The sequence below is a fragment of the Battus philenor genome, unplaced genomic scaffold (assembly GCF_028537555.1).
Source record: "Battus philenor isolate CCGP_79_NKW_IND1 unplaced genomic scaffold, ilBatPhil1.0.hap1 SCAF_1, whole genome shotgun sequence".
Lineage (NCBI taxonomy): Eukaryota > Metazoa > Arthropoda > Insecta > Lepidoptera > Papilionidae > Battus > Battus philenor.
Window position 1 is genome coordinate 6,539,947 of NW_027181661.1, and position 18,450 is coordinate 6,558,396.

General features: G+C 30.0%; 1 protein-coding gene across 1 annotated transcript in view; it reads right to left on the reverse strand.

The window, feature by feature from the left end:
* Nucleotides 1-18,450, reverse strand: part of Nep2 (Neprilysin 2) — a 63,339-nt gene that overhangs the window by 13,740 nt on the left and 31,149 nt on the right. The window contains exon 3 of the mRNA XM_068768846.1: nucleotides 6,942-7,069. Within this exon, the coding sequence (XP_068624947.1) occupies nucleotides 6,942-7,069 (128 nt within the window). The remainder of the gene's footprint in view (nucleotides 1-6,941; nucleotides 7,070-18,450) is intronic.

Sequence of the window (18,450 nt, forward strand, 5' to 3'; positions counted from 1 at the left end):
TATTGTGAAAAATATAGGCAAGAGACTTTGAAAACGTACAGTATTTTTGTTATATTATGGATCTATTTAATTAACCTACTCTAGCCACTCCTGCCAGCCTGCATTAATCGATTTCAGCTTGATGTTGATTTGTGAAACATTACGTACAATTTTGTTTGCTTGAAAGGATTCAGTAAGCGATTATGTATTTTTATAAAATCAATACAGACACTTTAACATTATCATTTTATCCCATAGACATTTACTGCAAGGCACAGACCTCCGTCAAAGACATCTATGGGGGAGGGGACGGGGGGAGATATACCATCATCGCCCCGATAAGCAGTGAACGCTGCTGTCCATCCTTTGGACTTTTTTTTCATTGTTTGTGAGCAGTGGTGTAATTAATGCACAGTGTTTTTTTTAAGAATTCCAGGAATCGAATCCGTGACTTACGATTGCAAGTCTCAGCCTTCTACCTCTGGGATACCATGTTCAATATTTTTACTTTTACAATTCAAACTATAAAATGATTGCATTTTGTTATATCGAGATATGATTACAAGTAAATAAATTGAAAGTGGAATTGAAGTTATTTTTCCAATATCAAATGTTTTCATAATAATTTCGTTATTAAACTAAAAAATATACTGTGTTATTTGAGAAGGTTTGCTTCAATGGAAAAAGCTTGAGTTATTGTTGAATAATTAAATTTCATCATTTTTTTTACATTGAACTTTCTGTGTTAACTCTAATAATTTTAGTGAAAAAAAAAATAAATAAAGCGATACAATTACAGTATAGGTATGACTTTTAATTTATTGATTGATTACATCTTTTTTTACGGTGCGGTCTGTTCTGAACGCAGTTTAGTAACAGAAAATTAGTTCGCATCTCGTAAAGTATTGAACGTGATCTGGCGAAATCATCCGGTAATTAATGATAGGTTTTGCAACCAATTATCACGAAAGGTATGATCTACTTCAAGTCAATTACGGTTCGCATTATTTTACGGCATTAGCGTTAGCTTGCAGTGATTATAGTTGCCTGAACGTGGCTTGTAATCTAAAGGCTGTATCGCTGCCGGCTCAGCAACCTAGTGATTATAAGAGCCATCAGAGTAACTGTATAACATAATCAAACTCAGATCAATGTTTTATCTACATATTTACTTCATGAAATTTGAATCAATCTATTTTTATCATACGACCCTAGTAGTTTTACAAAAATATTATATATTTTATAGACTCATTGCTATGTTGCAATAAACGACACTTTAATCGAGCTAACAACGAACAATGGCCAGTGGGATTGCAAAGAAAAACTCGTTCTGAAAAGATTGGCTATTTCATTCTCGATTTTTTAGCTCTATTTATTTCTCAATGTCTTACCTAATTGTAGTGAAACTGCGCGTTGCTCGCTATCATTCATACATGCCGTGGCCACCGACTGTGCCGATTTACTTTTTTATACACCGATTAACTATATTCAATATTTCCGTTTCATATTTAAATCCTCTTTTAATGTTAACATTTAAACTAATAAACGCGATTTCAAAGATTTCTACAAATTAACATCTGAGAATTTAGACAGAAGTTCCAAATTTCAATAAATATTTTAATGATATAATCATTAGACGCAGACTTAGATACGACGTACCATAAGTGATAGCATTTTACGATACTAATTCGCTTTTAAAGTAAATCGATGTAAAAAGTAATAAAGGAATATGAAATAAGGCTTCATCCGCAGAAGACGGCCATCCTATTGCGTGTACTTGATAATTAACCTACTATAAAAATTTAAGTAAAGTATTAAATGCACACTTAATACGAAAATGTTGTTATAATACATTAAATATTGGCTCGCAAATTTATAGACGTGTTTAAAATCAATATTTCCTTTTACGGCATTCATTTTGCACAAAAAAAATAATAACGATGCATAGCTGTTTATTTTTAAACATGTGCAAACTTTTATTTTTAATAATACGCAAGTATTCCTTAATGGTGTTTATTCCTACGAAAGATAGGTGCACATTCAACGGCCTTGAATAGAACATGTTTAATTTATTCCTACGCTCCCATGCCTCGACCAACCTTGCCAGAACGTGACTTAGCACAATGACCCAAGATGTTGAGCAAACGTGCATGGTTCGCAAAAATTTCAAAGGTTAGTTTTCTCAAAAATTTTGAAGAACTCTTGAAGTACGGTGGTGTTATATTCTTGCATTCCTAGACATCAATGCAGTCCGTTGATACTGACATAAAGAAATTAAAATGATTTTTGCACTTAAAAAATACTTTTAGTGACACATTTTTTAAAACCTGTAATCACTCGCCAACCCATGATTCAATGTTTTCCATACCGATATATTTGTTTTTTTATAATTTTTTTTCGAATTCTTTATATAAATAAGGTAGCAATAATATCCTGGTTCGTCACAGTGCAGTGGCATTTGAACAAGTCTATGGCTATTTAAAAATAATTTCCATGGTTAAAAATAAACTTGTATTGAATGACATTTTATTTGCGCAAAGTAACCAAACTCGAATCTGACATGGAGTTTAGATAGAATGACTGCAAAACGAAGTTGGTATAAACACATGCGTTCATATTCGCTGTGTATATGTTCCTTGTGCGGAAAGGTTGTGTTTGACTTACAAAGTCCGGTGGCTTTTTCATTTTGAACATGAAATGACAAGAAGTTGGAATAGTCATATTACATTAAGATATAGTACATATATGTAAAGGGACACTTACAGATATATTAAATCGCTAAAGTATATGTAGTTATTTTTATGATATATAGTTTTGCATTATCATGTTAAACAATGTGTAATGTATATGTACATCCATTTTCACTACAATAGTTGTCTGGAAGAATCAAAGTTTTGCGACAAGATCGCCTTTTGTATTTTATCTTTTTTTAAGCCAATTACTTTGTTAATTCATTTTGAATTTTCGTTGCTTGGTCAGAAAACATCGGCTTGCATAAACGCGTGTCTGAATTTTGTAATGAAGTAGATGAAAAAAATGTGTAATACAAATAATTATGTTTATTTGTATCGATGTGTGTAAATTAAATGCTACAGTTGCGTGAAAGTACCTGCATAATCTGTTTATATGTGGGCCGTGATGGCTCTAAATTAATTTTGTTTAGATTATGTGAGGTCAGTACAGGTTACTTCAGGACAACGACCGGTGTACTTAATAAATGATTTACTATGTTTTACCTTAGTTTAAGTTTACAGGAAAGTTAACAGAAAATGGGATGCATATTATCGGGCGAAAATCACTTTATCCGGTCGCTGTTTATTATCATTCATGTATTTAAATAAAATAATTACTAAAAAATAACATGTTTACACAACATGTTTGCCTAAAGACAAAATTATTTAATAAAATCAATTAATTTACTTGAGTCAAATAATTAAAAGACTATCAACTGTTAACATTTCTATACTAGTCATCGATTTTACACATTGGATTTTTTTTAATTCCTTAAAAATAGATTGGATAATCGTTAAAGCATTCCTGTATTGAAATCTAGATATTCCTAATTAAAAAGAAAAAAATTACAATGAAAATAATATGTCAAATAAAATGAAACGTTTCTGATCGAAATAGCGCCAGAAGCATTATATTTATTAATTCTAATTAAATTCTTTTACGTCATGTGAACCGTACCAGAATCTGTGAGGCAAATTTTTTAAATTTGTCCTTGTACTTTGATCAAGCATAGTATCATATAATTTGAAGGACGTTAATTTTTGTACGCAAATCTCAACACGTTTGGAGGAGGGCAGGCATATGTATGTCCCCTAAACATTCTCCTTTTGTCGTTCCGACACATGGATTGCGTGTTTTTTTAATTCACATCATGTCTTGGCACATGTTTTGGATTTACATAGTATGTTTACCTTATCCACTACTATAGCTATTATTATTTCGATAGGTCAATCTAAATCTACGTGAATGTGATATAGTACAAAAAAAAGAGTAAATGAATAAATTGTAATAATACATAATAAAAAATAAACAAATAAACTTAAGAAAAAAATAACATGCATAGATGTTTGCAGTTTGCGTTACATGCGTTTGAAATAAATAAGTTTTTATATGATATAAATATTTTTAAAGAAAGCATTACTGATGAAATCGACCCCGTACTTATGTTTGTCGCATATGTTGTGTATTCTCCATTTAAAAATAAATTGTAGTTCTTTATATATTTATTCGAACTCCTAGTATAAAGAACTACTAATTTGTACTAAGTAGATTTTAAAATTAATAAAATATTCAGAATAAAAGAATCGCTGACCTTCGACCGGAATGGACACTTTCAACTTAAACACAACAACTTAAGAAGTAAAGAATAAGTGGTCAATGTTTTTCATTTGCCATGACCTCCTTTACTTCGATCACAATGGATGAATCACGCCGAAATTTTCACTAATTGCGTATTCCGTTAACGAATTACGTTTAAGACTAGTAGACTAATATGTAATCAGCTTATGCTATTAGTTGCAATTATGTAAAGACGCATCTCGAAATCACCACAAAATATTGGCGATTTATTTTAAAAAAAATGTGACCGAACACAGGTAAGGGGTTTATACCTACTTTCTATATCTACTGCTATTTACAAGCGATATACCTTGAGGAAACCGGCTGAATTTAGAATGATGAGTGTCATCTATTACGACCGGTAACCTCTCTCTAAAGGACATCATTGATATAAGGAATCATAAATATTGGAACCGCAAATAAAATTTATTCAACATTATATACATTTATACAATAATGCATTTAATAAATATTTATAATTTTACATATAATGCATATAAATAATATATTTTAAACTTCAATCTTTTTAGTTTTTGATTTTCGAATAACTAATATTCCTTTACTATATAACTAAATTGGCACGGCATATTTATGTAAGTCACGTTGATTAAAGGTGCCACATTCAAATAGGATTTGAATTAAAAATACATAATTGTATGAAAAAATTATAAAGCGTTTTACTTAAAGGCTTATTACATAAACTAATGCATCTCAACTTATAGAAATGAATGAGAGAAGGCACAGGTAATACATAATTTTGAAGATTAAATAAGAATAAGAATCGCATCATTTTGTTTGCAAATAGAAGACACGTAGGCGACACAAAGCTTTCAGAATACCAAAAATAAAAATATGTATTAACATAAATTATTTAAAGCTTTTAAAATAGTCCCCTAACTTCCTAAAACTTCTTCCTAGGCCTCATTCCATGATTAATCTGAATGCGAAAGGCAGCCTCATTGTGTATGGACGTAAAGAATTAATTTTAGTTGACGGTTTTATGAACGCTGTGGAATTTTTGGCGTTTGAGGAACTATAGTCGGTTTTCAGAATTATTTTGTGGCACGAATTGATGTGCCGGCGTTTTTGAGCTTGGGTGTTAAATCCAAGATGAAGTTTTAATTTTTAGGTCGCCTCTAATTAGTTAAAATAAATGACAGAATTACGTAATGTACTTGTAAATAGAAACAATTCGGTTGTTGATATTAATTTTTTTATGATATCTTTTAATTGGCCAGTTCTAAAAACTTTCAATGTCACCAACGTATAGGCTTCATAAAAACTATTAATAAAGCAGACTTTCTTTGTGCAATATTTTCAATTGTATATTTATATCAAATCATTTTAAAATCACAGCGTTAATCTACATATTTTATTAAATTAAATAGTGATACTAATTAATGCAGGTAATTCTAACTTTAATTTTAAGTACTATTCATTTGCAACTAATAGTTTTGGGAAAAAGTTTCTTCGCGTTTTTTTTGATAATTTGAGACTCATTTTTTAAAAGTTTATTTACATATAACTACAGTTAAATGTAAATAAACTATGCTCTAATATATTGGCCATTTTGTTCAGTGACTTTTTGTCTGTAAAAATTTTTGGAGCTTCTGTTTAAAAAAAACCTAACAAGTGTTTTTGTCAATCCTTTCTTGATGTTAACCTGACGCGGCTTTAAGAATTTCTAAGAAGTGGATTCATCACCTCCCAGCCAACCTATCTTAATTTTTGCCATGTGCCAAAATAAGTGTAGTAAAGCGTTAATATGATGAAAAAAAAACACTCCTTCTGTTGATTAATTAGGGTCATTTTCTCATAACTTCCTGCTTTAATCACATTAGTTGATGACAATTGAAATCCGAATCTATGTTTCCGAAGCTAATAATATTCCTCTAAAAACATAGCATCACCTTTTCGCGAGCTAACCGAGGTTTGGCCACAATCTGCGAAGACTGACCAATATTCAACCATGACCTTTTTCGCACTTTTTATCGTACGTTATTTACTTTTTATATAAATTTATCAGTCTTCAAAAACGGTTTGGTTTCCTGAGTCTTTCAGAAAACCATGGACTCGGTTCATTAGATTTCTTTTAATGAGATCGTGTGGTGTCCAAATTTCTTTAAAAGTGTGTTTTGTAGTCAATTTTAATTGGCTCATTAGCTATATCGTTACTATTTATATACCGATTATGATATATTTTTTCTAAGAAGGCGTTCATTTTATCCATTATCTGGTGCATCTTTGTCATTAAAACTGTTTCTTACTCTGAAACTGTGTTAGGTCAATAACGTTTTTTATTTTGACATGTATTGCATTTATTTTCTGATGACGAATTTTAAAATGTAAAAAATTCCTTACTCAGTGTTACTAATTATAACACAGAAAAACTAATGAAAATAAATCGGAACAAACTTTACTAACTTGTTTCTTTTCCTTTAACATAAAAGATTGTGTTGTCATCAAAACCAGCCAGTGATAAATAGTAACCATAAATATTTAATTACAAGTATTTACATACTATTGACGAAAAGACTTTTTCCACTCCTTAATATGAGTATAATTCTTTTCGTTCGATTATTGAACTTATTATGCTCAACGGTTTTACTTACTTGTAGAAGGCACATTGTTTGTGGCCTTAGCAAATCCATAACCAATACCGATGATGATGATAATCAGTATAAAGCAAATCAGGAGCAGCATCCTCTCTAGTACGGTCCGTCGCGACCAGCATGATTGCCTGCGAAAACAAACTTATATTAATCACTTCTGTAAATTCTCTCAGTAATTTTATTTAAGTGAAAAAACTTGCATAACATTTAGTGAGTTACAATTTAGAGCAAAAACACATGCAGTTAATGAACTTTGACTGAATGAAACTATTCCTTTCGGCTAATAGAGCTACGAATAATAGTTTAGTTAAAAATATGCTTATTTTCAACTAAAACCTCTTCTATTCATAAAAAATTTTCAAAACATATTGTACGATATGTTAAGAATAATAAAGAATGGATTTTATGAAATAGCACCCACAAAAGGCAGTGAGGGCCACGCGAAGCGGGCGGGGATATTATACAATTACAAGTATATTATACAATTTTGCAAGCTCCAATCGCGTTTATTATCAGATAAAAAGTTTTATTAGCTGCCATTGTCTTGAAAATCGCAATTAAATATTATATTCGCCCCAATCGCGTTACTTTCGTGTTAACTTTAACTAATTATTATCAAAAAGTGATAACATAATCATTTAAAATGATTCACAGCGCCTCTGTTTACTTATGTATGAAAATTGTTTGTTACCTTGTTCTGAATTATTTGTTTCTTTAAGTTAGTATGGGTCTACTTTTAAAACACGCCTCGAACGTATAACAGGGTAACGTGTAATAATGAAACGTGGTTAATCGAATAGTTAGTAATATAAAACTATGTTACCAAACATATAGAAAAAACAGTAAACATTCATAGAATCAATCATGCATGTAGATATATTCTACGCCATTACAATATATGTCATACGAAACTACTTTACTAAAGTCATTTCTTAAAAAATCTACCAATATATACACTTATAACATGCAAAAAGACCTGTCGATGTAATGTGATAGAGTAAAAGGAAGAGTGATAAGACAAAATAAAACATTTAATATATAATTCTTTTTTAAAAGAAAATTTCCTGAATTTTTTTATTAAAAAAAATTAAACATTCTTAAAATAAACATAGTTAAGTTCATAGTGAGAAAACTCGTTAGGTGTTTTGTTTTACAAACATTTGTTTGAGGGAGATAGATTCCTAATATACTTTATACATATGTCTGTATAGGAATACTCTATATCTTAAATATTTCTTTAACATTTAATTTCTGCCTTTCACAAACAGTATTTTATTGTTATCAAAAATACAAATACACCATATTGTTACTATGTGTATCTAACGGAAGTTACTTAGAATATGAAAGAGTTCAGTGTTAAGTGTTGGTACTGAATTATGATGTGTGTGCATCGACGTCGTTGTTCAGCTCCTAGACGGCCGTGTATTGCATAGGCCCTCCCTCCCCCTAAAGATCTCCCTTTGCAGGCGGGTTGGCGACCGCAATGTGTTAATATGGTACACAGAGGACGCCGCTGCCCATTCCTCTGGAAACTTGTTTATGATTAGTGGTAACCCTTTATGATTTAGGCACAAAGTGTTAATTATACCAGATTGCATCCCGGGAATCGAATCCGCGACCAATAATCACAAATCACAGTTCTCTATGCTCACAGAATATTTGTTATTGTCAATGTAAAAGAAATCAATATTTTATAAAATAAATATATATTTTGATTACTTTTAAAAAGTTTGGAAATTACTTTCCAAAAATATTTTATCGTTATTCAATACGACGAATAAAAGTAAATTACATATTGAGGAATCACTCATATTCAACTGATACGCTCAAATTCAAAATTGACTTTTTTTTAAATATAATTTAATGTAAAATAAACTTTTCGAATATACCTTGTTTAAAATATATTACGCATAAACTACAAAGTAGCTATTGCCTAGATATTATAAATAATTGTTAATGAATTAAAAATTCAATGTAATTTTAATGACACGCTACTATAATAATGATAAATAATGGACTAGTGACAACTACTATCTTTCTAACGGTTTTTAGTGTTCATAAAGTTTTCAAACCTTACAAAGAAAAAGTACGGTTTTATTTTGTGTGATCAAATAATTTTATGTTTACATTTCATGAAAATAAATATCAACGTGAACGTACAAAATTGATCTAGTTTGTTTTACGTCACTGATACACATTTCCATGTTCTAGAGCCTTATTAACTATTTCTTAAACAGGAATGTAAGCATTTTTTTAAATAAAAAGATTTTTAGCAAATAATTAGTCCAAATTTATTTCGTTTACCCCATGTGACAAAAGTTTTAAATATTATTGAAAACAAACTATTTTTTGATTCGTAAATACTTTAAAAACTACTTTGAAATTTGGGGCTGTGTTAGCGCGAAGCGTTAGAAATAGCCCTTTGTGATATTTTTAATACACAAGGAGCACATTTCACTTTTCTTTACAATTTAAGTGAAAAAAAAATTTAGTCTATCCGTAAGCTGCTTGTACCTCCTAATTTCTTCTGGCGTACGTTGTAGAGAGCTGAGCTCCAATCCGGTGACGGAGTAACTTAGTGTACCATACTAGTTTGGTTCTCGTGTTCTTTCTCGAGTCCCGGTAGATCTATTTCTAGAGATTCCTTCAAGGGCGGCCATGCGGTGAAAACGTAATGCTGTATTAAGTCGATTTTTGATGAGATTTCTCCTAAAAGTTACGTCTCAAATATTGAAAGCATACAATAAAAACCGCATCCAAACTCCTCCGCAGCGATTTTCTTTCTGAGTTTGTATTGATAAACAAAAATCTTTCGCATTCAGCACTGTAACTCTTAACTTATATGCTTTACATTGCAACTAATTTACCATAACTAGTAATTAATGTTGTCGCATAGCGTTATTGTAATTACACTATTTTCTTCAGATTTTACTCTTAAAAATTGTTTGTACTTGTAGGTGAACAAATAAAAGTTAATGTACACAAATATTTAAAAAAAATTGATCTAAATTCCTTAATAAGATGAAATAAAAATAACACTTATATATATTATAATAAAAAATTGATGTAATTTTATTAAATAGCCAAAAACATACAATGTCGGAGTAAGTTTAATTCTTAGTTAGATTTTTTTCCACAAAAAGTATTTTGAAAGATATTAAATACTTATTTAATTATATTTCAAAATTTAACGCATATTTAAACAAATAATCTTGAAAATTTTTAATTTACGTAATTTTTTGTTAAGATTTTTTAGCGTGGTGAGGGTGTGGTTTGTAAGTGTTATAAATTTGTAAGAAGGGAAAGAAATCGTCCGATAGCTGTGTTAATTCGTTTTTGTTACTACGGTAATTTTCAAAACTGTCCTGAAATTATACATCGATGTACTGCAAGCCATCACGCATCGGGTCTAGTCTAGGTCTCTGTAACTTTAGGCAAAAAGGATTTTATAAAAAACCTTTTTTTAAGCCTTTAGTTGCATTTTTTAAAAATGTTTGCCATTTTGAAGTAGTTTTAATAACAAAATAATACGTCATAAAGCTTAAAAAGGTCTTCCTCAAAGTATTACGAACCTTCAAAACTGTAAGAAAATAAAAATAACCACAGTTGAAAGGAATAGTCATGGGCAGGCACTGCTTTAATTTGGATCTTAGACAGTTACGAAAACGGAAACTCCTTCGCACACTATCGCAAACAAATTACAAGTAATTTTACAACATTGAAGTTCTCGTTTTCGCTCAGCAAAAAATACATTACATCGAGACTTGTATGAACATACATCCATGAATAACAAGGATCATAAAAGCAAAAAACTTTCCAACCAAAGTAAAACTTAAATGTAAAGAAAAACTGAGCCTTTTAAATATTACCTCAACTTTACCAGACACAATACGAAGAAAATTTTACGGCAAAGTGACATGTTCAGGCAAGCACAAAAACAAACTGCATCGAAAATTTCACAAGTTTAATACAACTGTAAACGTTCACCAAAAGTGAAAACTGGAAAATTGCAAAAGAAAATCATATCGAGAAGATATGCATAGAAGAGATAGAAAATGAAAAATAAACTTCACAAACTAACGTACGACAACAATTATAAACATCAATTAATATATGATCTTATTAACCTTGTGTTTTTCTGCGTACCGTTGAGACCATTACCATTACGAAAACTGGGTAACACCCTTTTGACCAAATTTGTTGGTAAGCATGGGAAAATAAAAATGTACATTAAAAATATGTAATTATTGAATCAATAAAATATATGATGTAGGTAATATCAGAAGAAGGTCATGTCATCAGTTATTTATCTAACCAACCTTGACTGTGACTGTATTCTTATTACCTTAATTTTTGTAAAATAATAAAACGTGTCGCGGGCTTTCTTATCGACAAATCCAAGGATTTAAACAATTTATTCCAAAGCACCTCTTCCGTTATTAACTACACTCTTTACAGAATTTTATTTTTAATTTTGTTTTGTTATAATTTGTTTTTTTTTTTAATTTTGAATAACTTATGACCGTCCCATAAACCAACGCCAAGCCAAAACCCAATGATCACAAAATGATAAAAAAAAAACAGAAATCAGTATTTTGATTTATAGCCATTATGCACGCCGCATAATATTATTTTAAAACATTTACTGTTAGCCACTACTTACCCTTCCACCCGATTTTGGTTTGACGGTGATTCATAGAATATCTCGCATATTGCGAACGACAGTAGTAGACAGCCAATCGGTGTAGGAAAAATTCACATTATTAATTTTTTTAGTAATTTTTCTTGTTCAATACCTCGCATCTTCTACGCCCGTTGAGCTTTGCTCCCCAACAGAGTACCCATTTTTAGTTATATTTGTTGACGCTTTGGAGAGGTTCCGGCGGCTCCTTATGTAAGCGTGTAGTGAAACAGAAATTTTTATTCACACCCACACTTTACAAAATTTAAGTTAAATTATGCTTATAACATGTGATATGGTCGCTATTAAACTTTCGATCGCTTTACCAAAAGGATTAAGTTAATTTACTTAATAACTTTGATTTTCTTTCTTTTCTTGTTGTTACTTAATTCTAAAGATAGAAAGTAAAAGTAAGCACAAATGCTATAATAATTACAACAAGGAGTACAACAAAAGAATATTACATTATTTTTAGTGGTTCGTTTTCGCAGATAAACTTGTAGTGGTCATTCAATTTTTACAAATATTCGAACAAAGAAACAATGTACTCGAGTACAAAAATATTTTACAATTTCCCACCGTGCATTGGAGAATTATTTTATTAAATTTGAGTGGAAACAAAAATTCTAAATTTGATTGTGCTCATGTTTATAGGTTATATGAGTAAAAGCTTTAAAAGTGTAAATGTGTAGCTCATAAACCTTAATAAAATGATAATTATGATGAAACAAATTATTCTTAATGCGATGGGACAATAACTTCTGGCAGTACACTGAGACGGGGTAAACTACAATTTTATTTTGATATGTAATATTCCGAATTTTGAGAACTCTTTCTTTACTATATTATTATCACATTATTTATAAATGCTGTTACCATTGATTTTTGGATAGGATTCTACTGCGCATTAAATTAATGGCAAATGACCTGTATATACCCTTTCAAAGCTTTTACTCATATAACCAATAACGCTATGTAAAAAAAATAAAATAATGAGTAATACAATGAGTACACATAGATGAAGACATTGTGAAAAGACGTGACAAATGTATTATGGCGAAATTAAATAGTTTATCTAAAAATAGTAAACTTTATATATGTTTAGTACCTCCTGAGCTCTGGTCTAGGCACCGGTTTTTTTTCGGCGATTACTCTATTCAAGGTGTTGGCTCGTCGCAGTACAGATGGTTTATCGTTTTTGTGTACCTTACAAAACTTGTTCACCAGCTGTAGGCTACATAGACGAGAAGTAATGAAAAATAATATTTTAATTTACTTAAAATAATCGTCAAAAACAGCATCAGGTTAATTTAGCTAAAATTGCTTGCAATGAAAGTTTTGGCAATTGTGTACTTTTATACATTAAATTATTGTATTAACGATTGTATTAAATTATTACACTTCAACGCTGAGGAAAACTTTCATATATTATTCATCGACAAAGATCGTGAGAAATTTAATTTATACAAAATGCTTTCCTTCTATTGCAACGTAATCTTCATAACTATGTATTCTCATGTAAAGGAAAAGTACAAAATTTTAAGTGTAACTGAATATAGCATGCATGTACGCAATAGTTAATAACATCAAAATTTTCTTTTTATTAAAAATTTTCAATATAAAAAATTTAAAAATAAACGAAATCAATGAGATAAGACGAATCAAGGGCCTTACAAAAAAAAAACAGTAAGGTCCCGTGTCAATAGTGATTTGTTTTTACTTATATGCAATACCTGGTATTGCTTCTACGCAGGTTATCTCCGTCTTCGCTAGAGGTGGAATAGCTTGCTGCACTACGCCATTCAATTTCTGGATAATATAGTCCACGTTCGGCGTCATAACTCCTCTTACGGCTTCATAAGTGTGCGTTTTTAAAAAATAATAATATTTTAAGTAATTAGCTATTTGCATTAAGCGAAAGATAGTTTCATTCCTGAAAATTTTTCAAAAAGAGGCCACAACCAATGGGCGATTGTCTTCCAAATGTTTGCGATTAAAATAATAATTTAAATATCACATAAACATTTCTATATATATTAAAAAACTAGAAAACGAACTTTTGTAGCAAAACAAATTAAATTCTGCCATCTAAGATCACTTAACTTTTCAAGATGGTAAATTTAAAATGTTAATATAATTGTGCAAGGTACACTACATATAGACTGAAATTTAAAATAACGAAATGTAAATATGTGTACACCGATGCAGTTTTTCCATAATAATAATTATAGAAAAATTTCATTTTGAAAAACAAAACTCTATTTCTAAACAGTTACAATATTGATAGCTTTTAACATACAATTAAAAAGAAACCTTTAGCATATTACATAATTATAAGTAACTAATCAAAATAAGATAAGCAAAATAAAAAAGAATTAAGATCATTAGTAAATAAATTTTTGATAAAATATTTAATTTTCAACCAACACTGACGAAATGAAAAATCATAGTGACGGCCTTTACACGAATAGCGGTTTGTTATATTAAGCCGATCATTTTCAAATATATATACGAGTATGATGAGAAAAATGATACGGTTTAAAATAAAACATTCTGCTTGTAATTAATAACATAATAGATCTGCCGAGTCATTATAGCATTCAGTATTAAGAATAACTCAAGCAGTGCTGATTAAAAACAAATTGATATTAAACCGGAAAAATTCTTTAAACGGTTTATTTATATAACATATTTATTTACGTCACTTAATTAATTGCTGCCTTTTTATCCCACTATAAGTTACACCTAAATATATTTATAATATATAATAAAATAAGTTTTTAAATACTCTATACTAACAAGATAATCTCGCTTTTGGTCTAGCAGTCGATGTGTATGTTTTAGAAAGACACATTTTTGCGACATTCTCCACTATGAATGAATATAAAAGTTGTTAAGTTTCTTAAATAAAATATAACACCATATATCTTGAAGCAATCTTTCCCAAACTTTACCGAGCCTTTAAAAGCATATAAAAATAAAATACATACAGTTGATACCAATTATTAAGCATATTCATTCATATTGAGATTAATCATGGTCAGATATTGCTTAAATCCCAGACGAAGATGCAAAAGAAAATTTAAATCTTAGACATACAATGGCGTAACCAGAAACTCCTTCGCTTTGTAATTTAGATAAATTATATTATCTTATGACATTGAAGTTTTAATCTTCACCCGGCAACATATTCACATAAAAATACATAAGAGGCTTATTACAAAAAAAAAAGAATAAAGATCCCTGAAAGGAAAAGAAAACGCCTTACAACCAACCACTATATTTTTTGGGCATTTTCTAAGAAATCTTAAAAAATAAACTATAGTGGTTCAGTTTAAACAAAAACGAAAGCTCAAAAATAACAAATTACAAAGATTAATTCGGAAAAAAATAAATGTAATATCGTTACACAAAATTCCACTAAGTGAAATCAAGGGAACTACAAAAGTAATCAGATCGAAAATATATGCGTGGAACAGATAGAGGATACACAGTGAAATTAATGTGTAATTGCATTAAACTTTATACTTTCATATTTTGTTATTGCTAATTGCACATATATTTCAATGCATTATAAGCTGTACCGTACACCGTAAATACAGACTCATAAAAAAGGATAAGAGGAAGAAAACGTAATTCTCTTTAGGAGTAATAAACATTTAGTATAGTATTCATGCATGAATATTCACCTCAGATTATGGGTATAGCCAACAGCGCTATTTGTAGTATATATGGGGTAGTTCGGTCTACCTTCACGGAAGTACGGCGTTATGGTTTCAGGCAGATTTATTGGATCATCATATAAGTCGTCCCATGCACTTTGGGTTAGCATGTCAAACAACAATTTATGTATAAATAAAAGATAACTTCAATTATTAAATTAGCGAAAAATAAGTCATATCAGAAGCATGCTATTTCATCAGTTATGTGCTTAACCGAATTTGTATGAAAGAGTTTTATAATCATATTTTTTGTTAAACAAATATAAAAAAAAAATTGTAGTATTTCTTTCTACGCCATGAAAATTAGACATCAATTATTTTATAGACTTCATAAAAATATGATTTAATAACATTGAAACTTCTTAACTATTGACATTGAACTTCTTAAACGCGACAAAAACCAAAGAGCCGGTAAGCTAAGGATTGGTAAACCGTGACGGGTCCTTGACAACTCGGTTAACTCACACAAATGTGTAGAGGGTGATATAATTTTCTTAAGTTGACTTTAAAAGACAAATATATGTATTTTACCGACACGTCTATATTGAAATTTAAAGTGGTATGGGTCTATTGATATTTTTGTATAAAAATTGACTTTATATATTTTCATAAGATTTATGTGGTGGCCCTTCAATGAAAATGAGATATTCAAATCATTTCCTAAAAATCTCTTTTTTCCAAAAGCTTGAACATTCTGTAAAGTACAAATAAATGATTCTACAGAATATTTAATGTAAAATAATGCAGAATGTTGACAATTGAATATTGTTGCAGTTGAAGACAACACAATACCAATGATAGAAAGAAATATGTCACGAAGAAATTATAGTAAAAAAAACCAGCACAAATAAATAGATATGCCTGCTTTAAAAATTAATTTTAAAATGTTTTGATGATCACCTCGTATTCCATCCTCGCCTTGAGATTGCGGCTATTTCATCTCTCTTAGGCGAAAATCGGCTCTTCCTACATATGCTTTTTATCTCAGGACTCATTTCGACGATGGTATCAAAATCCTCCTGCTGGCTACATGGTGGAGCATTTAAAAAATAAAGTTCGTTAGTAATCTTTATAAATTTAAATGTCTACTAATAAAAGTGATATGAGATAAAACAATGAAATAGTAATGGAAATAATCCAACTGTATGATGCAAAGAAAATAATAAGCCTTTAGAAATTTATGCACAAAAAAGAAAAAAAGAACGTGTGCAACGCAGGTAATCCTTTGATATAATTAAGGACTTAAACTGTTTTGAACTTTCTTATAGTTTATAAAATGGAAAATGCAAAGTATCAATATGATAAAACCATTCAATGTAACAATCCAAAAAAAGATAAAATAATAATATCACACATTTTGCACTAGTTTAGCTATTATAGAAAAGAACGATGAGATGTCAAAAGTAAAACAAATAAGACTAAAAATGCTGTAAAGTAATGAAGAACAAACAATGTAAACTAATTTAAATCACCTTTAAGGAATCTCAGCAATTTTTTACAAAATAAAAAGAGAGAAGGCACTATAAAAATGCAAAAGACGGGTGGTACAAGGAATTTAAAAATACAAAATTAAGAGCGCATTCAACAGACATATGGAGGACCAAATCATAAATGAACATTTATATTTTCATGCTTATGATGCAATACCTCGATCCCGCCCTGCACGCGAAAGCTGTCTCAATTTCATCAATAGGTGACGGATAGTTCGATTTTTTGGACGGTACACGTCTGGGTGGATGTAGTTGATACGACACATCGACCTCTTCCGCATCGCTTCAGGGAGAGCATGGGATGAAAACAAATTTTATTGACATAAACAGACACTAATAATCAGAAAAATCGAATCTAAAATCCTTTAATTTCAATCGAGTGCTTTCAACTTTTCATGGCTTAGTAAAGTTAATAGTTTTGCTAAAGATATTAACGTTCGCTATTTTACTTATAATACAGCTTCAAATAACTTGTTGCTCGTTTATAATTCCAATAACGATAACAAGTAACGATCTATTGTTAAAATCGTTGCGTGTGATACGTCATACTTCACATATTTTCTTCATTAGCTTATGATATTAAAGACCACATGGTAATATAAAGAAGAAAAAGATAAGTAAAAGAAAGGTATTTTAAAACTATTTTACACCTTTGGATATGCTTCAAATCTTTAGAACACCAATTGATAAAGGTGCTTAGGACCAGGCTGTAATCAAAATCATTTTAAATTATCTTGCCCGTGTCAGATTTTCTAACCAGGTAAACAATTATTGCATAGAATAAACGAACTATTGATATTACAATTAACACGTCTAAAATAGTTATTAAGTAATTTTTAATCGTACGATTATTTAAAACATGTAAAACAAAATATTTATAAATCACGCCATCTGCCTACACTTTAAAAATTGCGACGCAAGTCGGAGTAAATGAGCGGAACAAAGCTATTGTGAAAACTATTAACAATCAGTTATTATGTCGAATGTATGTATTAGACTTCACAATGCACTTTACATTAATATAAACTAACTTATCTCAAGTATTGACATTATGTTGCAAAAAAAAATAATGAGGATGAGCGTAGGTTAGTGTAGTCATCAATTTTTTAAACTAATAAAAGACGAATAAGGTGTACATCTGATAATAAACAATACATCTATTCAGTCGCCCGTAACAATACGAAATGTAGTTTTGTCATGTAACCTACTGCGCACGATATCTACACTTACATAATGCATAAAACTAAAATGATTTTGTATTTCGTTTGTTATGGAAACATCAATATTTTTGAAAAATTCTGTAATATTAATCTTTATTGATTATAATTATTTATATTTAGAGATTTGGACACAATCCGTTGGTTATGCAACGGCTGGTATTTTTTCGGGCACATCGGACCGGTGTGACCCAAGTTCATTGTCTCCAAGGTCAATAAACTCCACCCGAGGCTAAGTAAGGAAGGGCTACCCTGGACGCTTGATAAACGAATGTCACTTTCTTCGATGCCACAAACTGACTGAACTTGCAATTATGCACAATTTAACTTCTTGCTCGATAAATCAATGCTGCGTTTAATAGACTATTGCAAGTGAATTAGATTTAGTATGTAAAATTA